General features: G+C 36.6%; 2 protein-coding genes across 7 annotated transcripts; one reads left to right on the forward strand and one right to left on the reverse strand.

Moving 5' to 3' along the window:
- Positions 1-151: 151 nt before the first annotated feature.
- LOC139968060 (uncharacterized) lies at positions 152-9,847 on the forward strand. Of its 4 annotated transcripts, none has more exons than XM_071972387.1 (8): positions 152-289; positions 1,273-1,362; positions 2,273-3,777; positions 4,531-4,589; positions 5,659-5,884; positions 6,247-6,408; positions 7,867-8,012; positions 8,404-9,847. In XM_071972387.1, exons 1-8 carry the CDS (start codon positions 274-276, stop codon positions 8,648-8,650), a joined length of 2,451 nt encoding a protein of 816 aa, XP_071828488.1. In that variant the 5' UTR covers positions 152-273; the 3' UTR covers positions 8,651-9,847. The 4 variants fall into 4 exon arrangements, with proteins under 4 accessions (XP_071828488.1, XP_071828489.1, XP_071828487.1 ...); XM_071972388.1 differs by lacking the exon at positions 152-289 and adding an exon at positions 462-598; XM_071972386.1 differs by lacking the exon at positions 152-289 and adding an exon at positions 471-575.
- Positions 9,848-11,266: 1,419 nt separating this feature from the next.
- On the reverse strand, positions 11,267-19,678 carry LOC139968062 (uncharacterized). 3 transcript variants are annotated; one of them, XM_071972395.1, is made up of 8 exons: positions 19,654-19,678; positions 18,501-18,695; positions 17,916-18,030; positions 17,258-17,371; positions 16,457-16,543; positions 14,596-15,268; positions 14,003-14,088; positions 11,267-13,568 (listed from the first exon to the last, which is right to left on the reverse strand). In XM_071972395.1, exons 2-8 carry the CDS (start codon positions 18,623-18,625, stop codon positions 13,431-13,433), a joined length of 1,338 nt encoding a protein of 445 aa, XP_071828496.1. In that variant the 5' UTR covers positions 18,626-18,695; positions 19,654-19,678; the 3' UTR covers positions 11,267-13,430. The 3 variants fall into 3 exon arrangements, with proteins under 3 accessions (XP_071828496.1, XP_071828495.1, XP_071828497.1); XM_071972394.1 differs by lacking the exon at positions 19,654-19,678 and adding an exon at positions 19,306-19,572; XM_071972396.1 differs by lacking the exon at positions 19,654-19,678 and adding an exon at positions 19,294-19,572.
- Between the last annotated feature and the right edge of the window lie 1,656 nt (positions 19,679-21,334).

The following is a 21,334-nucleotide window of genomic DNA, read 5'->3' on the forward strand; positions in this document are numbered from 1 at the left end:
AAAGTTCCTAGACTGAGAATTAGATCACTGATTGATAATAAATGTACAATGTCCGGAAGGAAATAAGAAATTTTAGTCACGATATCAATTTTTCGGAGTTATGTTTAGGCATAGGCAACAGCTGAGCCGGAAAATACGTTTTGAGTGTCTGTTCCGCTTTACCACGTTTGAAATTCAAACTGGTGACTGCATGTAATATTGCACGTCAATATGTTAATGAAATTATAATTCGGCTCCACAAGCAGATAATCAAAATAAAAATTGATATAAGGTATGCCAGTACTTAATGGTGAGTGTTGAAACTTTTAGTTTTTACAAAGACACATTACTGTTTTTATAATTCTTTTAAGAATTTTAAATAACCAGGTATTGTTGTTTCGCGGAATCATTGATGGTTCTTTCTTTAAATGTGATTGGTGCCAATTTTTCTAGTTACCCAGATCGTCCAATCACAGCGGTCGACACATAGGAATGTATGAAACAGTTGTTGCCCCAGTCACATATCAACAAATTTGATTCCTCTGCTCAGCTGTTGGCCATCACTGTCCTCGGATTCGCCGCAACTACTGTCACTGGTGTTATGAAAATTTCCTGTTTTGTATGTGTGATTGAAACATTTATTTCACAATGATCAAAGAGCCCAATGTTAGGCCTAAGTTGGAACTTGGAATTAACACTTATAGAGGCCTTACCAAGCTGTAACGAAGTCTTCACAGTCACACTAGCCTAGCTTAATTGTTAGGCTAGTCCCTAAGTTGAATCTCACTCTCAGTATCTGATAAAAATGTTTACTAATACAAACACTAAGAATTATTACACTATCAAGGAGCTTTAGCCTAGGCCTCACAAGTCACAGTCCCATGGCAAGAGTTATGCATAACGTTAGGCCCAGGCCAGACCTAATTTCAGGTCTAGTTTTTAAAGTAGGCCTTACAGTTACACTTGTATTAGTTGTAATATATATGTCTCATCTTATTTTTAAGGACCAGTTGTTCGGGCCTTCTTATTCCAATATATGTGGGCCAGCATTTTATCAACTTTTTCTCTCTCCTTCTGGGCAAATAAAGTAATAATCAGAAAATTGACTGTGATATTATACAAGATTAAAGTTTAAGAAATTATTAAGTAGAGTGCAATTTGACTCCTGAATAAATGCCCCCCTGTTACTCTATCATCTGAGCTATAACTATTACCAATTAAATGACAATAAATCATCATGTTACTTTTGGATGTGATGAAAAGTATTACATAAGGATTTCTTTACTTCTGCAGTTTTAAATATGGCCACTGGATTTTCATCTGATTCTGGAAACAGTGATGACGATGGCAGTTTAGGAGCAGGGCTAGATGATAGTGAAGATGGTGAGGATTTATATTCATATCACAATTTGTTTCAATAATTGTCTCTTCTCATAATAATGTAAATTGCAGCCAAATTACAATATAATTGATTGCAAACCAACATTTATTAATAATAACTTTCAATTGTGCAGAGAAATTTGAAAACATGTTTTCAACTTGTGTAGGTGCATTTCACTAGCCTGCTGTATAACATTTAGATCTCTCGCTGAACCTAAGCTTTATACAATTAACAGATGCTGTTACTGCATCCTTTATGTTGCATTTTGTGGTGAATTGATCACAATCTGATTATATCATTGTGGCAGGAAAGATGAAAAGTATTTGAATATGTTACTTTAATCTGTCAATTTTTAATGAAACTAATAGTGATGAAATTACGCATATAGACTTTTAGAAATTTCGTTATAAAAAATAAAAAAAAACAGCCCAACTTACTTTTACAAATTCTCTTACACAGGCTCTCTAGTGGATAAGCAGTTTGCTAACAGTTTTATTTTATTTTGATAAAAAAAAATAAATAAATACTTTGTGGAACAAAAAACTTTATTGAATTAAAGGCTCCAAATATGCTAGATAAGGCAAATAGTGATTCAACTTCAACAAACCTTTCTACTACTACCCTCAAACTGCCTTTCCTCGCTGAAACTTTTGTTTGTCTAATTTAACACTCCCCGATGTATGGAAGTAACTTGAAGATGTACAATAGAACCACCAGAAAATAACTTTGAAAAGTGAGAACTAGACTTTCAAGTACAAAATCTCCAGAAATGTGTACAGATGGCATTTTTGGTTCATAATTTCTGTATCACAAACGTTTGTACAAAGTGAGAAGTTGTGTTGGATCTGTTTAAGAATACTGAGATGCTCATTTTTGTATGTTTATATGTTTACATGTACGATTGCCTTTCAGATATCCTGTCACAGTTCAAGTCATCCAAAAAGCAACCATCCAGTAAAACATGGACACCACCTGGCTCAAAAAGTCAAGCTGACAAGTCACCAAAGCCCTCACCAAGGAATCTGTCTGGAAGACAAAGTCCACCAAAAGTAGCCTCTCGAAATAGTAGGGGTGAAAAACATGGCGTTTCAAATCGATCACCATCCCCTGATCCAATTCTTGACTTACTGCATGGATCAAAGTCGCCAAAGCTGAAAGAGAAAGAAAGTAAACCACCTGTTCCAAAACCACGATCAAACAGTGGCATCTTCTCAGACTCGCCTCGTTCCAAAGAATCTTCACCAAGAGACAAGCCCAAGCCATCTCCCAGGTCAGGCTCCTTTAGCAAATCTGTGTCCAAGAGTCCATCATCCGAGCTGGACGACCTTCTAGGTATGTCCTCCAAAAAGTCACCAGAGTCAAAAAGGAAGTCCAATGAGGGTGACTCTTCTGAAAGAAGGACTTCACCCACAAGTGATCGAAGTCAGTCACCTCTTAGCAAACTCATAAATAGCAAGGCGAGTCAGAATCAGATCTCAAGGAATGGAAGATCATCTCCCAAAAACAAAGCTAAAACTTCTGAAGTATCAGCTGGTGATAGCAGAAGTAAGTCTCCATTGTCAGAACTCTTGGCAGGTAGGAAGAAGGGAGAAGAAAGAAAATCTCCAGATCTTGATGAGTTGCTGGGGATAAAATCAAATAAGACAAAGGAAAGCAAAGCTAGGTCTCCCTCAAGATCAGAATCACCGACTCAGAAGAGTGGGAAGAAGTCTCCTGTGCAGAGAAAACAAAAGAAAAGTCTAAGAGGGTCTGATACTTCAGATGACGACAGGGAAGTCGAAAAGACTCTGAGCAAACAGGGACGAAAGTCACCAGCTTCAAATAAACTGGCGAAGACATCTTCAAAGTCTCCAGATATTTTAGATTTGTTCGGGGGTAGTCATGCATCTGGAACACCAGACGCTCAAGAGAAGGAAAGAGCCAAGAGTCCAAGTGGAAAACAGAGTCAAAATCGACAATCCCCCAAGGTTGATGGACTTTCTAAAAGAGGCAAGCAATCTCCTGATTTCTTAGATTTGTTTGATGGGGGCAGGAAAACAGACAGAGCAGATGACTCTCAAGCTAAAGAGCGGCAGGGGAAAAAATCAAGGTCACCTTCTCCAAAGGGAAAAAGATTGCCACCAACTAAGGAAACACCCAAAAGTGGTAAAATGTCACCACTTGAAAAATTAATATCAGGCAATGACAAACCAAAGAAGGGTTTGTTAGACTCAGATTCAGAGAGGGAGGAAGAGGAGAAGGGTGCTACTATACCAACTCGTAAAATGACATTATTAGATGCGTTGGATGGAGGGCCCTCAGCTGCTGATGACAGGAAGAAGAAGACAAAGAAGAAGGCAAGGGGGAGAGACACTCTGTTGGATTCTGAGGATGATGATGACAAACCAGTCCTGAAGTTCACTGATCGAAGACCAAAGGTAAGAAGACAGCAGTATTATCCATTATTAGGTGATCGGTTTCTTGTCATATCTGGAGCTGTGTTTTTAGCACAGGGTGGGAGACAACAAGCATGGGCATGATACTCTTAGAAAGCATCCAATTTTCTGCTCCATCAAAAAGATAGCTTATATGTTAATAGTATTGTTTTACTTGAAATTTAAAAAAAAAAATCTTAAAGTATTTCACTATTTCAAATGCTAATCATTCTAATATGGTAAAGTTTCTGTATAAAATTTGCTTTCTCCCTTTTCCTTTTCTAACATGTTAACATTGGCAACTGAGATTTGATTGGAGTTCAGTGTTCCAGAAAGATGCCACTGTGTCTTGCAGGTTCAAAAAGATAACCTTTTGCAAAAATCAGCACTAGTTTCTTCATTTTCTCAATGAAAAACAAATATATGTTAGAATACATACATACCGAAGGAAAAAGCTTTCAAAGTTTTCTAACAATGAAACGTATACAACCTGCTGCTTTGGGGAATGTAGAGGATATGAAAAATGTGAATATAAATACCATATATATGCTGCTGTCTGAAGACTCTCTCAATTGGAGAGTAAGGAATGGGGTTGGGAGCTCACTGCAGCTATACACATTTGGGGGGGGGGGGGGAGGTGACCATAACTTTGTATGCTTGTAACTCTTTACTGGGAGGAGGGGGGAATATACATTTTTTGGATATTTTGTATATGAGAATGTTGAGATTTTTTTTCCATATTTTTCTATTTTACAGGGAGGATATGAAAGTGATGGTGACTCGGATTTAGAAGCCGAACTTAATCAATCTAAGAGGTAATACAGGATTTGTAATATTTTAATCAATCATGAATAACACACTTATTTTTAAATTTCCATTACTTTTCAAAAAACTTAACCATCCTTGTCGCTGATCTCTGAATGTTTGTTGATAATGAAATTATTGATAGTCTTGTTTTTCATATCTTTACCTTAGCTGTGAAAGCATTGCAATAAAATAAAGTACAAAATTGTGCTGCATTCTCAGTGCTCTACATTTACTTTTAAAGTCTTTCACTGGAAGTCTGTATTAATCGGGTTAGAAAGTTTCAGGGACTGGATGCAGTGCAAGAAAGAGGTGATTAGACAACTTGAAAGTTTCATGTGCACTGGAATTGAATCAGGTGTAAATATTACATTAAAAACACCTGAATGTTATAGCATTGGCAGTATTTTAGTGCACTGTTGACTATATTCGTTCTCTCTGAACTTGTCCAAAATGGTGCATTCATCACTCATGATGAGAAGACCATGACAGTTTTCATCTAGGTGATATACAAGTTTGCAAATTAATGTTGTTAGTACCTCTGCTGTGAAAATAATGTATTATTACAGTAGATTTTACTAGTTTGAAGGTTTGTCTCACAAAGCCAGCCACACTTTGATTAACTCTTAGTCTTTTAAACCAATGGAATGAATTGTAAATATAGGCTCTGGACTGATGGTGATTTAAATAAAAGAAGAAAACATTATGTTAATGATAATAATTATAAGGCTTCATTCATGCAGTGTTATCTAATCTATAAATTTGAAATATATGGTTCCAGAGAATAATTTATCTAGTAGCGCATCGCAAACACTGCAAAATGATTAAAATTGCTATACAAGTTCAAACATGTATAGTAGTCTTTGTAACACAGGAACCATATTATTTTATGAGAGACAAAGATCAGAGCCTTCATAACGGCTCAAATTTGAATACATAATTATTTCTCCAGGCTCCATCATTTGATCCTTGTATGTGCCTAAGCCCATCTATTCTCTCAGTTTTCTTAACATATGGAAGTGGAATAACCTGGTATGATTAAAGCCTGAAGTCTTCTTTCCAATAAATTTTTATGCACAGGTTGATGAAACCATCTCCAAAGCGGCCAACCTCGGGTATGAACACCGGTAGAAGCTCCATGAACACAAGCCGGACTCTCTCGCTGGACAACATGAACACCTTGGACTCGTCTTCCATACGGGACGTTATGTACGAGACCTGGAGGGCTGAAAAGACCTTAGAGCTCAAGAAAAAGAAGAGACTAGAAAAGAAGAAAATTGAGGAGGCAGAGAAACAAAAGAAGAAGGTAAATTTATAGTTCACTTGAAATACCAGATAACATCTGTTGTACATTTTACATGTGTCGCGCTTGAAGGAACTCTGAATAAATATTATGTAAGTTGTGAAGCATGTGTCTGCTTGTATTATTCAACCCGGGGGGGGGGGGGGGGGTGTTACTACATGTTACTACTGTACATACTTAACTGGTGGTAGCTGTCTGTAATGGTTATTACATGGGACAAAGTTTTCTGACTGATTTTATTACCATGGTACCCTGACAACCAATTTTTGGCTAAATTATCCGGTTATCTCAAATGTTACTGTTAACAAAGAGAACATACGGTAAATACATTTTAACGCTTATATTGTATACCGGGGATTATCTAGGAAGCAGAGGAAAAGAGGAGAGATGCATCTGCATCATACCAGGCATGGAAAGAGAATAAAAAATCAAGTCTGGTGGCCCAGAAGAGGGCGATAGAGGAGAAGAAACGGAAGGAGAAGGAAGAGAAAGATGAGAAGATGAGTCAGCAGATTCATGCTAGCAAGGTACAGACACTTTAATGCCAGAGAATTGTGTACATTCTGTTCACGTTACAGTAATGTAATATCATCAATGTGTAACAGATAGAGGGCGTGATCTCTTCGATCCTACCAGGATCTTCTCCAGAGGTAAGCTTAACCTAAACAGAGGACGCTGGTTAAAGATGTAGATGGAGAGAGAAGTTAACTTGCGTGTTGAACAATAAATAGAATAGAAGAAATAAACAGAACAATGGGCAGTGAGATGAAAGGAAGTAGGTGACAAAGAGACTGCTGGAGATAAAGGACTGAGGAAGATAGGGTGATGCAGAGGGGGATAACATAGACAGAGAGTAAGCAATGGAGGTTGAGGGGAGGAATGGGGGGATTAGGAAGAAAAGAAACGTGAGTGTGGATGGACATGATGTGTGATGAAGAAGAAGGGGAAAGGATGGGTAGGTGGGAGGGGGTAGAGGGGTTTGTCATTCCCTTTTGTGGACATAGAACCGTAGGTAGATTTCAGTTATAGTAGAGAAAAATCATTACACAGTCACCATGGCCAGCCAGCTGCATAATTGGTTGTACCTTTATGAATGTCTGGACTGTTTGATTCCTTGCCGAAGGCAGAAGGAATCTATGCGATGGTGATGGCGTGTGTATATGTGGGTCTGTATGTGAGACTTGCTCGTAAACACTCTTACTTCAGAAGGATAACTGGGGTACATTTCATATGATGTATTAAGGTTCCCCTTTGGTAGAACTAGTTTGGGATTGTTGTTGGTATTGGTCAAAGGTCATTTGAGGTCAGCACGGGTCAAAGTCTGAAAACAGTGTTCACACAACATCTCAAGTACAAGTTGCAGGAAGTTTAAACTTGGTGTGTAGCTTGCTGTTAGTGAGTAGACGATCTGTAGTGTTTTCATGAATGTCTTAGGTCAACAGGAAAAAGTAAAAATCATGATATCTCAAGGATGGTCACCTGTGAAGTTCTTAATTTTGATGTGGATTTCTTGTAATTTAGTTCAGCGAACCCTATTGTTCGTGGTGGAGGTCAAAGGTCATTTGGGGTCAGCAGAGTGCAAAATGTGAATATATCAAAAGTGCTATATCTCCAGAGCCTGAACATAAAGAAGCTCATATATGCATGGTATGATAGCCTTGCAAGCGTACAACCAAAATTACCTCTATGATGAATGGCTTTCCTGTGTCACTAACTATCATAGGATTTGAACTTTCCTCTTTATAATAGCTGAGATGGTTTTCCATTCTCACTAATGACTGTTATCTGTCATCAACATTCAGAAGGGTAACACCATTGCAATGATCAAGTTATCTGGTATGATGTTCTGGTACTTGATTTCAGGACACATCTTCCTCAGTTGCTCTATCAATCAGGTGATTGCATATACAATCTAAAACTTATAAGGCAAGGTATCACTAAGCCTGCTGGCTTTCTGGTTAAGTTATTTATTCTATAATCATCAGGCTTATGAATCCTGGAAACAAGATAAGGATGAAAGACTCAAAGAAGAAAAGAGGAAGAAAGAAAACATTGAGAGAGAGAAGACCATGACGATGAGAGAAAAAGAGGAGGAAAAACAAAAAGATTCAGAGAGGGCCTTCAAGCGATGGTTAGTATAGACATTAGGAGTGTTACCTTGTCTGTCTGTCTGTCAGTCTATGTGAATATGTCATCTGTCAGTTTCTAACTTCAAAAATGAAAATATAGCAGACGGTGCAAAATTTACCTAAATGTCCATGACTTGATGTAACCTGTGATGAAACCCCCCGACCCCACCGCTGGGTATGTTACAATGAGTAAAGTATGCATCATTGATGGCAGACACTGTCTGTTATGTTCTTAGCTGGGTAGTTGGTTGATAACAGTACACAATGCTAGAAAACTTTGGAATATACTCATACAACACTGTCAGCTTATGAAAATGAACTGAAGTTTATAATCATTTCTACAATCTACTGAATTTTAATTACACTTTGTGACTATTTTTGGTCATTTTTCAGGAGCTCAGACAAGGAGGAGAGATTGAAGAAAGAGGCGAGACTAAAACGAGAAAAAGAGGAAGACCTGAAGTATGAGCAGGAATTAAAGGAAGCTGAGAAAGAAGAGGAAAGTGTGAAAGCCTACCAGAAATGGGAGGATGAATTGGAGAGAAGAAAAAACAGGGAGAAGAGGAGGCTTAAGAAGACTCAACCCATTAGTCCGTACCCATTCAGACCCAGCTCAAACACTGTACCATTTGGGAGGTGACCAGATGGTATGCACAGCATTGTAATTATGTGTGCAAGATGAAGAGACCTAACTTTGTGTATGTAATGTAATCGTAGATATTATGCAGGATGAAAAATATAAAATAAGTACTAATAAATTACTACTTAAAGATAAATAAGTTTGAAAAAGAGAAGAAAAAAGAATTAATATAAATTTTATAGTATTCAAATAACTTGACCATTATTTTTTAGTTGATGATGGTAACATCTAGCACTAAGGTGGGCTGCCTGCGGGCCACATACGGCCCACCAGTGATTTTTTGCGGCCTGTGAGATGTCTCAAGAAAGAGGAAAAAAAATCAATCTATTTTACATCATCATAAAAAATGAACTAGCTGCTTTGAATTTATTGGCACTAATGATGCTGTCAGGTAGGCCTGTTATCCACATTATTTATCAACTGTACTGACATTATGTTTTTGTGAATACAGATTAAGTACACACACGTATTGCTTGAAAGTCCTCGGAATCAAAGGTTTGAAATCAACAGCAGGTCGTTGGTTAGGTGTGGCCCAGTCAATTTTTCACCCCTTATATCTGGCCCATTCATTCAAAAAGGTTGCCGACCCCTGATCTAGCACATCTTGTAATGTGATAATGTCAAATATAATTAATACCATCTTCCAGGGTTAATGAAACATAATTTTGAAATTTTAAATGTTTTACCATGAATAATTTATTGTTAACAGTTTGTGTAGAGGTTGGGATGTTGATTCAAACTGGTATACATCCTGGCATATTGTTTGACAAATGTGCCGTTTTTACATAGCATTTTGTATGCGATACCAGTTATGTTATACTCTTGCTTTTAAACAGTATTTTTTGTCTGTATGATGAAGTTGGCTCGGTTACATTGTTGACATTTGTTCTTGTAATCATATAGCTGGCAAAGGACATCAGAAAATTTACTGTTAGAAAAGAGCCACTTATGAGGCTAGTGTCCTGGAAATTCTATTTTATAGCAAACTTCTTTGTATGTGAGTGTCAATATAAAACAATTCTAATGTACTGCATTAAGAATACAACCACTCAATTGCAGTGAGGGATAATTTTACACATTTCAATCCCATCTTGAAATCCATTATTTGTGGAACGATAACCCAGTGATATTGTTGGCCCAATATTATAGTCAGCAAGAGGGCTTGCAGTAGTAAACTTGCCCCCCTCCCCCCCCCCCCCCCCAAACAAAATGCTAGGAAGTGGCCACATATGAGGCTAGTATGGAAGGAGCGACTTCATCAATGATTTCTGATAATTTGTATTTGAGCAGTCATCAGTATGGTTCTAAGTACTTGAATGAAATGGCATCAAATTAAAGTGCATGAAGTTGGTAAATTTTAGAAAGGTCAGTCAGTATTTTATTTCATTTGTATCTCTGGAAATGTGTTGAAATATCCAGGCAGGTAATTCAGTCGTTTCATGAGGTCACAGATTTTGACGTCTAAAGGTATAGGATTTTTTCTACTTGATGATGGATTTCATACGCTACATATCACATTCATTTGTCTTTCTAGAATGTTTTCTTTCTAGAGTCATTTTCAAGGTTTTATATTTTGTCCCTTTTTTAATCTCCAGTGGCCTTTTATTTTCACAAAAAATACAAAAATTAATAAGCCACTCTTACTTTTGTAGAAACTTAAACATGTTAAGTATGACATCCATCTAAGTTTTCCTTCCTAAGAAATTTTAGTTTTCTACATTTGCCCTCTGCTGACCTAGAGGCACCTTTCACTCCAACCTAACATAATTGGGTTTCTTCTTCTTCTTCTTTATACATTGTATTTATATGCAAAGTATGAAAGCCATTTAAATTGTCATCCTTGCATATATCATCATTATCATATTCCAGACATTTTTCACTCTTCAGCTGACCTTAAATCTCTACTGCAAGATAAAGAGGACTGTTCTCCTTGGCCATAGTAATAGGCTTCTATACACACCATAAGACGATGTTAATAGCATGGTTCCACCCAAGTTGCCCTTCTTGAGGTATCACATTAACAAAACAGGCATTATTAAATACAAAGGAAGAGCATAGTGATTGTAATCAAAACTAAAACCAATTAAATGGCAGTTATTTAAGGTTATATTTAAGAGCAGCATTATGGAGTATTCTTAGGGCTTTCAGTCGGTCCTGATCACACCGGAATATGTGTGTCTGCCAATAAAGGTAATGTTATGTAATCATGATGTGTAAATTGAAGTAACACTATCTTTGTAGAGGTAACTTTTATCAGATCAAATTTAAACTTTAGACCAGTAGTGGTAGAGTTAAAAAACTTGCAACCATTTCTGTGTCGTTAGTACTACGTGTGTGTGACTATGCTAGTATTTCACCTTGTTGTTTCAGTAACGTGTTCAATTTTAAAATGTATTAAAAATTACCATACAAGTTCTTAGTGACAAAAAACTGCTACTTATGCCAAACTGGTACAAAGTAAATGGTACAAAAATGTACATTAATTACACTTTTCAGCATCTGTTTTCAACTTAGAATATGCAGTATTCATAACTTTGTGAGAATCTTCATGACGTTAAAACGGAGCAAGGCAGTGCTCAATGGGCTTCAAAGTAAGCCTTCTTTGTGCTTCACCTCATAGTCGAGAAAAGAATTGTGCTAAACAATTTTTCATCAAGATTTTTTCCGGTGGCATTAACCCATTTACAATGTGATTATTTTAATGTTTTGTTCATCTTTCCATTTCAGAAACTCAGAAATCAAACTGCATTTATCAAATGGTTGCTCGATAAATTCTGGAAGTGTTACTTGTAATGTTATCTTTGATATGATGAGTTGTCTGTGCTAAGTAATATATAACTGTTGGTTTGTTTATTAAGATTGTGCTGATGTAGGCCCTCTCATTAAAGTTATAGAATTTCAATTTATGCTTGAGTAAATAGTGTTGAAAGGAGAGACAATCTTGAACAAAACTGTTGTCTCGTACAAAACAAATTTGAAATTCCTCATCATCTCAACTCCATCCGTGGTACTGTTAATGTAAATAGATTTGTGCAATAAAAGCTGATCTTATCATATGTATACTCTTTTCTACAACCTTTCAAAATAACTTGAGAAAAAACTTCTTTTAATGGAAGCAGTATTCAGGTCCCAAAATCAACTGACAGTTGTCTGCATCTTATTCAACAATCATATTGTCCTCTTCGGGTCTTACTGAAATTATTTTGAGTGGAAATGAAGCAACTCAACAGCTATTGGTTGTTTTGGATTTCTGACTTAAAAGTTCAGGTATTGCTACAGTATTAGATTCTGGGCAGAATTTATCTTAAGTGTTTAAAATTTTCTACCAGATAAATGCTTTGTAGGTTTGAGGTCTGGATTGATCACCTCCCTCCCTCCATATCACCATATGAAGCTAAATAATCAAAGCTCTGAAAGATTTCATCAAGTGGCACTAGTTCCATCAAGCATAGTGGTTTTGCTCCTTAGGTATTGAATAGCATTTCATTGTACTTTCCACCATTGATCAACAATCCATTTGTACACCCTAAATTTTACTCTTCCTTATGTGGTCAACTTAAACACAAATGGCTGTATGTACTTTGTCCATATGCCATGAACCCTAAGCAGAGCTGCTGTCTTTCAGTTCAAGATCCAATAAGATACAAATAAAGAAATGTAGGTTTTACTTCTTTTTATATTCTGTGGTAATATTTCAAAACTTGCTCAATGAGGTTAAAACCTACACAATACACCAACTTGTTGAAATATGAGGAGAAATGTGTTCATAGGCATGGAACATTTAAAAACTAGCCTGACTACAAATCTGCACTTTAAAACATTAAAGGTCTTCCCAGTTTCTGTTTACAAATACTGTTTAAAGTTTCAAAGGTTATATATTAGCCACTGAGCATGTGCAAGCAGTTATCTGAAGATGGACATAATATACCCCCTCCCCACATTGTGAAAATGTCCTCCTTTCTTCAGATACAAATACTAATAATTATCTCTTCTTCACCTTGATTCTGGAAGAGATTGAACATTTTCTCTCATACTTCAAAAAGTTCAGTAGTAACTAACTTGAAAGCCACCTCCATATTTGATGATATAAAGTTGGAAGACTTGCAGATTTACACACTGAAAACCACACACAGTGCATTCTCAATGCAGTTTGCACAGTATGTACTAATAAGACAGTTGAGTTTTTATCAGCTGACCTGAACTACAAGTAGGTCATGTGCATCTGGGTATGGAACCATAAAATGGCTCACTATACCTTGGTATGAATGGAATGATCAACACAAGTGTATTAAGAACTCTTGTGATTGAGTGGCTGCATTTATAGCTCAGTAAACAAGAGTTTGGTCCTAAACGAAATAAAACCAACAATTTGGCATGTTCATGTAAAACATCTTAAACCGTTTCACAAAAGACGACAGTTCAGCAAACAACGAACAAGACATTCATGTTTATAAACTTGCTCATGGGATCTCAAAGGCCTCTCAATGATATGAAAGATTGATAAACATTTCGCCCAGACTAATTTCAACATCTGAAGTAAAACATACAGTGATAAATGAGGCATTCATTTATCCATAAAAATATTTCCGAAACTTCTTACATATTCCAAATTCCAACAACTGAAGGCAAACAAGTTTCTGGCCAAACTCATTTGAGCATTCAATGTTGAAACAGTAGCAGTATTACAGACTTCATTAGCAGTAATACAGCCTTCATGCCAGCATCCACATGAGATTGAGTTTGGAACCAGATTAATCCAAGAATCCTTGGTGATAATGGCTCAGTGTTTTAATTGTACCATTTCTTTATGAACCTTCAATTTGGGATTCTTCATCACTTTCTTGTTAAATTTGATGAAGAGCTTCTCTTCGCTTGTGATGCTAGCATCCTCTCCATGTGCGAAATACTCTGAGAGAACCTGCCAAGAGAAAGAGATGAATCACTAATTGGGTTTAAAACATTTCATCTTAAATTATATGATTGGGTGTGAAAAAGTATTGTTTCCTAACACGGAAGAAGAGTATTGTACAATGCACATCTCATTCCAAGAGTTCAACATTTAATTACTTACAATGTAGTCCAAACAATGTTTCTTGCAATATGCATCAAGATCTAGATTTCAGTTACATGAGTTATGGTATGGGGGAGGGGAGGGGGAGGGGAGGAATGGTGGGGGAGCGAAGGGAGAGCTGTGACACATAATCTTGGAGGCCATGTCTTTGGAGTTTTGAACCGAAAAATCCCTTTCACATGTCATGAGGTTTACCATCCTTAAGAGATCCGAAAGTGAACAATTGACACTTAAAAGTACCAAATATTACTTTCATTGTTTTTTCAAGTTTCACACTGTACCTTTTTCTTTAACTTTTTCAATCGGATTTCACCGCCAGCCTGCTGCAAGACTTCAGTGATAACAGCTTCCCATTTGAACTTTCCACCTGTTTGAATTATTCAAAAAAGAGAAAGATGGTTTGGTTAGGATAAGTACAATATTTTAGAAAAATTCCATAGTATTAAAGACTTAAAAAATGCCTTCATATGCCACAGCAACCATCAGTTAAATGAAAACAATGGTTTGATATGAATTTTTGGATGTGAAAATTATTGATTGTTCTGGTTTGACTTATCTGTACATGTGACGAACTTGACGTTTGTAGTTGAAACCATCACAGCTTATTTCAAGCTGCTTGTACACAAGGAAGGCCAAACAGGAAACACTAAAATGATTGAATTCAAGACATTCTAATAAACTCTGGGACAGTCCCCTTGATACTTGGGGAAGATTCTGTGTGTACTTTTAACCTAAGGACTGTACACAAAGTCCAGGTACTGTCCACCAGAAATAAAGGCATTTGCTCACTCTATTCTCTAAGAAAACTTAACTACCAAACTTGAATAACTCCTGCCTGGCTCAATTAAACATTTGATTTTTTGAGGGGACTCACCGCCTCTCCTTGATTGCTCTGTAACATCATCATCAGCTGCATCTTCTTCCTCCTCCTTCTCCTCTGCTGCTTCTTCCACACCACTTTCTTTCTCATCCTTCTTCCTCTTTTTACTCTTTTTACCTTTCAGACTTTCATCACTGTTCATCTTGTCTTTCCTTTTCCTACTTTTGCAGTCATTTTCTGTTTGATTTCCTTTGACTTCTTTAATCTTAAGTGACTCATCCTCATCACCATTAACCTCCCTATCTCTCTTTTTCTTTCCCTTCCTTTTCTTCTTTCCTTCCAATTCCTCTGAGATGCCATTTTGTTTAGATTGCTGCTGGAATGCATCGACGTTGTCTTCTACTGTCAGACCGTTTGCAGTCTGCTCGTCCTCTCCATGATTTCCATCATCGTCATCTTCTCTATTTTTCTTCTTCTTTTTCTTCTTCTTTCTCGGTTGCTCTTCAAGTCCATCCTCTCCATCTCCATTTACCTCATCTGATGGGTCTCCTTGACGCTTCCTCTTCCCGCCACCTTGAGCTCTTTTGTCTCTATGATTAATGTCCTCTACAGTCGTCTTATGTTCTTCGTCCCCTCTCTTGGCCGTGTCTGATTCCCCGTCATCGACTTTGGCTTCCCCGTTTAGTTCTCCGTTTTTTGTGGCGGATGGCTGAGTTGACTCTGCCCTCTGTTCAGATTCACAGCGTCAAAATTAAAATGGGACAAAAAAAGAAAAGAAAATTACATGAGGTCAGTGACACCATTAGATGCAACAAACTCTAAACCTCTTGAAGGAAAGATGACTCTATTAAGCAAAACTAACAAGGAAGACAACATTAATCGAGACAAAACACAGAAAAAGTAAACGCAAATTATTTTCTTACCTGAATTTCGAAAGTGACATCTATATAATACCTACATGAATGATTATGGATAAAGGATCATAATGATGATGTAATGTGCTAATTTTTTTAAACCAGGAAAAAAACAAGAACAAGTTGCAAATTTTGCACTGCTTTAATCTATCTTCAACTGAGTCAATGATAATAATATGGAATGCACAATGCAACATCTATAATCAAATCCTTTCCAAATATTGACAAATTGCCAACAAAACCTGCTAAAGGGTTGGAAACAGTCTATTAAACATACAGTAGAGCATATTATCACTTTCATCCACAACATTTTCTCACTTAGATGTTTGTGGCACAGAGGAAACCCAATGGCAATGTTTTCACAAGCGCTGATTGGAATGAGACTTATAGACAGGGTGTAAATATATCTGTAAGTTACTAACATGTCTGATAATTATGTCACTTGAGACATACTACTGTGTCAAGTTTGACTGATAACCTTTTCCTCACCCGAGCTGCTGCAAAAAAGAGTTTTATAGATAGAGTTCAAATATATCTGTAAGTTACTAAAATGTCTGATAATTATGTTACTTGAGACATACCACTGTGTCAAGTTTGACTGATAACCCTTTCCTCACCTGAGCTGCTGCAAAAAAGAGTTTTATAGATAGAGTTCAAATATATCTGTAAGTTACTAAAATGTCTGATAATTATGTCACTTGAGACATACTACTGTGTCAAGTTTGACTGATAACCCTTTCCTCACCTGAGCTGCTGCAAAAAAGAGTTTTATAGATAGAGTTCAAATATATCTGTAAGTTACTAAAATGTCTGATAATTATGTCACTTGAGACATACTACTGTGTCAAGTTTGACTGATAACCCTTTCCTCACCTGAGCTGCTGCAAAAAAGAGTTTTATAGATAGAGTTCAAATATATCTGTAAGTTACTAAAATGTCTGATAATTATGTCACTTGAGACATACTACTGTGTCAAGTTTGACTAATAACCCTTTCCTCACCTGAGCTGCTGCATACTTCTCGATCGTATCCCAGACTTGTTCGATCAACCAAGTCTCTCTTACATGCATGCTGTTCCTGACAAAGTTCTGAGAAAAAACAGCAAATCAGAAACAGTAAATATATCACATGCAAAATCAGTGAAAAGTCCAACTTTTAGTATTCTACTTACATATATGAGACAAGACAGCAGTAACTTGCCAAAATTATGAAAGAAAAATTTCTTACTGAAGCTGTAGGCATTGGTTTTAGCAATTTGTTTTAACAGGATTGGGCAATAAAGTTAACAACATTGCAGTTTATCAGCTTTCAAGATTTAGCTAAATGTTGACTTGTTGCACTTCATTACAAAAGTGATTCACCATGCACCAACAAATGTGTCTAATATGAAGCTCTTTGGGCTCTTTTCACACTTTGACCTCTACCGACCTTTAACACACACAAATATGACTGCATGTTTCTGTACTTGCCTACCTATGACACATAAATGTGGTAAGTAACATGACGTTGAATATAAATTATATAATTAAGATGAACTATTTGACATTAATTCAAAATTGGCATAGCAGATTAAATTTTCATATTTATAAGATATGACAATAATACTTACAATAGCAATTTTTTAATGATATTATAGCATAATTACATAAGAATACTTCGATACTGTATACAAGCAGAAGTTCTTCTATTTTTACTATACTAAAACTATATTACATCTCTTTATGAAGTGCAATTGTCAAATATAAGAAATATGAACAAATTTTTACTTTAGTTCACTTGAATTTATTGTAGGGCAAGCTTACCATAAATTTTGCTTTCTTTCTTGGGACATTAGCTTGTCCACAGTTAATGATGTTCTTCATAGTGTTCCTTACTTTGGGATTCAATGAAGCGTTCATACTGGCTTCACGTACAGTCTGTGGAGGGACAAAATATTTATTGATACATTTACTGCAAAGTACGTTTGCAGGCATTAACTGACCTTGATCATGAAAATGGCATGCTAAAAAAAAATGGAAGCTAAAGAACAAATTCTAAACAGAGACATCTATATCCATTTCCAAAGCAGACAAAATACAACACTGACTGATATACCAAATCCAATCATCTATAAAAAAAAAAAATAAAAAATAAAAGTTTTTTAAAAATATGAAATAAATCCAGAGGCAAATCGTAGAAGAATATTTTTGAAAAGCAGCAGTGTGGTTCTCCTTGAATTTAATGTGGTTTTCATTCAACTTATTATTGATGTGTAAATGTTGATTGCTTTAATTTAATGTTTTTTAAATTCTATTCTCAGTAATATCAGAACTGCTGGCTAGGCCTTTGTCTCCTTTCCCAATGGCTTGTATATACTAATTATTTAATAATTAATATATAACACTAATTTGTTCTTTGGTGCTCAAATGTAGTTTCTTGCATAGTTCAGTATTATACAGAAAGTGGGCCTTTTTACTGTACCTCTATCCAACTGTTCTGCTTGACTGCACCCTTGTGTGGTGTAGCTTTGAAGTTTTTGCCTCCATACTTTTGGTCTTCTGAGATGCAGGAGGTGTGCTCCTTGTATGCATCTCCACTTTGTGGGGGTAAAATAGAAATATACTCTTAAACAATGAAAAGTTATCATAGGCATTTGATATCAGGCAATAAGTTAGTGCTCATTATTTGTGCAGCAGTTTTGAAGGTGTTAATGAATTTTCGTTTCTTATGAAATACTAAGAATGACCATGTTGTTAATCTGTCACCAGATAAGGTACTTCATGCCTGGATACTAGTGTATAGTTTACCATGAAAAGAATATTTTAATAGTGCTAAAATACTTTAGTTACAGTATTGTACATCCCCATAACAGATAAATCCTACTTGTTCTTGTACCATCAATTAGAAATATATCCATATTATTGCCACCAGTCCGAATATACAGTTCATTTCTAACAATTCAGTTCTAGCACAGTTAATGAACAAATTAGTTACAATATCAGCTATATTCAAACCCCCAAAAATATGTCTTAGAGAGCAAAAAAAAAAAATAGAAAAAATACTTACTGGAAGTCTTTTCCACAGTCAAGACAAGATAGGACCTCACAGGCTCTACATTTGGTAAGATAGTGCTTCTCTACATTAGCTTTCTTTAGAGATTCACCACAAGCATTGCATGTGAAAAACACCATTGCAGTACCTTGGTGTGAATTTCAGACAGGAAATAAAGGCCAAACCACTGTTTCTTCTTTTACAGCTTATCTGGATAACAAGGGAACAATTTAATATGAAAAGTGAGAGAGATCTGCAAGCCACCCTTTTGACATGTATGGGTATTGAGTAAATGAGTCAAATAGCTGAAACTGTTCTTTATTTCAAGTCCAAGAGAAATAAATTCTGGAGGCAAAATTGCAGAATACCCGGCAAGAATAATCTTTAAGATTTTTTTGTCAAGAATCTGCAAATCTAGCTATATCAAATAGCTTTGAAAATGCCACGTATTCTGCACTTATTTCTTTCTGGAAATAATTAATAGGCCTGCCAAAAACAGGTTGTCAGGCAATTAGTAAACATTCACAGGCTTACCATCGTACCTGTAATCAAACAATGAATCTGACAAAGGGCTATAAATATAATTACTTTCAGAAACACTTTTAAAATCTAAAATTTAATAATTTACTTGTTATCTTCAAATTACTTTCTGATGAAACCAACAATGGCTAACACTCATTAATCTTAAGAGTTTGAGGTGGAAATCATTTGCGCCGGACTGAACTTAGCCTACACTAGTCTTCAGTAACCTAGGACTACTGTAGCAACTAGCATATCACTAGTAGTAATAGTAATACCATAGTAATACCATAGGCTTAACCTTCGAAAATTGGAGTTTCGACACAGCATTCAGTATAGATGAAATAGGTCTCCAAGCAACCAGTAGATCTCGGTGTAGGACCCTGTAGTTCATTAAGTAATATTTTCCAACACAGCTACCTTATTAAACCAATCGTGAATTGATATTACTGGTCCAGACAATACCGCCGAAACCCTGCTATTTCTCAGTTTCACGTCTGCACTTTGCAGTCAAACAGCACTGCATTCTCGTAAAACTGGTTTAGCCTTATAGTAATAGGCCTACGGATACCGCGGCTAGTGCCACACATAGCCTAAAATATGAATTTGATTATTAGCCTTTAAAGTGATGAAAGAATAAGAATCATACATGAAAAAAAACCGGAATTAGGCTGATCTTATTTCAAAAGACGCAGCCGCATTTTCGATCTTCTTTAAAGAAATGCGGCCAGACTATGTAACTTTCAACAGCATCTGTAATTTTGCACATGTGTGCATGTGATCATGGCAAGAGGGATTGAAATTATATTATACGTGTGTGTACTGGTGTTGCCAGATGCAACGAGGTAAATGAATCTTATTAATACAGCTCTAGGGCAAGCTTTGTCTCATATGGCCTAACGTTATTAATACACGCTATAAGTTAATGTAGAAATGGGAAATGTTTAGTTCAGTGCAACCACGGAATTCTTCATGGAACAGAGCCTAATGCTGCTCGACGGGAATATAGCTATCACGTTAGGCTACAGGCACGGTTATTGCTAGGTAACGGGTGTCGTCTGCTGCTCTAAGCACGCAAACACATTTACGTACTAGTTGGGTGAAATAATCATGCGTAATAGGGAGAGTAGTATATTAGTACCACCCTGGAACACGTCACATGACCCTCCATACATGGTACGCGCGTACGCCCGTATTTACTGTGTGATAGTTTCTCCAGATTCATTTACCTCGTTGGCCAGATGGTAAATCTCTATTAATCGTTCCGACAGGCCGGTTCCCCTTGAATTTGACCCAATGTATTGCAATTGCATCTAAATGGCAACTCCCGGGTGGGACTTTGCAATATAGTGAAATATTGTCATGAGATATTATTGAGTGTATTTAATTTATGTTGTATGCTCCTTCAATTCACTCTAAGCAGCTCTGAAGAATATAGTCCACGAGAGGCATCCGCGGCGAAGCGTTCATGTATGTTTGTCAGTTCTGACGATCAATGATAAAGAAAAGTTTAATAAATTGTCTTCATGAACTACATATAATCCTTCAAGGTATATGACATCTTAGGAAGCAGTGTTCATTTCCTGACGGCACGCATTATCAGGGGCGTCGGAAGCTATTTGGGATTGGTACGGCAGATCAGAGTGTGGCCATCTATCATAATTATCGGGGAGACGTTTGGTAGGTCAAACTACGCTACGCGCCACCATGGTTGGCGGGTATCGTAATGGAGAAAATTTTGAAAAAATGTCTCCCAGATTGCAGGAAATGGCACTTCCCGAGCTTGAAAACAAGACCCCTGCCACCCGACTAATCTTCTGAAACACATTTTGAAGTATGTTTCATTTTGGTTCTTTATTTTTTGCCATTTTTGTTTTTTAGTCCTACTTTTTTTTTTTTTTTTGCTCCGTGAATATTGGTCCGGCGTTCGCCTGACCTGCCGTACCGGCTCCGACGCCCCAAATTATAGGTGTTGCTTACTCTTGCATTTCTTGGCTGCAAAATTGGTGATTGGTCCTTTGGAGCAACTTGCGGTACTAATTAATATTATGGAGGTGTGCTGTTGTTCGACCAATCAACGATTCGGATAAAATCCTATCATAGTAGCACGGTTTCCCCCATATCTTAGGCAAATTTTTGTTGATGCGCGCGTTCGTCAGATCTGTATTGATAATCGAAATGGAAGGGTCTTTCAATGATTTTTATTTTAGTGCCGACAGTTTCATTTAATATGTGTGATTCAAGAAGAGACAATAAATCGTCAAAAAATCGATTGCAACTATTCATCATTTATTTGAATTGTTCGACTATATGCCTAGAATCTAGGTTTT

The sequence above is a fragment of the Apostichopus japonicus genome, chromosome 5, assembly GCF_037975245.1.
Source record: "Apostichopus japonicus isolate 1M-3 chromosome 5, ASM3797524v1, whole genome shotgun sequence".
In the NCBI taxonomy this organism is placed as follows: Eukaryota; Metazoa; Echinodermata; class Holothuroidea; order Aspidochirotida; family Stichopodidae; genus Apostichopus; species Apostichopus japonicus.

Excerpts from the sequence above, each read along its gene's own strand:
- LOC139968060 (XM_071972386.1), top strand. The coding sequence starts at position 476 with ATGAAACAGTTGTTGCCCCAGTCACATATCAACAAATTTGATTCCTCT. Across the intron at positions 576-1,272 it reads CGCCGCAACTACTGTCACTG|TTTTAAATATGGCCACTGGA; the intron begins GTGTTATGAAAA and ends TTACTTCTGCAG. Across the intron at positions 3,778-4,530 it reads TCACTGATCGAAGACCAAAG|GGAGGATATGAAAGTGATGG; the intron begins GTAAGAAGACAG and ends TCTATTTTACAG.
- LOC139968062 (XM_071972395.1), bottom strand. The coding sequence starts at position 18,625 with ATGGTGTTTTTCACATGCAATGCTTGTGGTGAATCTCTAAAGAAAGCT. Across the intron at positions 17,372-17,915 it reads AGCAGAACAGTTGGATAGAG|ACTGTACGTGAAGCCAGTAT; the intron begins GTACAGTAAAAA and ends GTCCCTCCACAG. Across the intron at positions 16,544-17,257 it reads GAAAGAAAGCAAAATTTATG|AACTTTGTCAGGAACAGCAT; the intron begins GTAAGCTTGCCC and ends GTTTTTTCTCAG.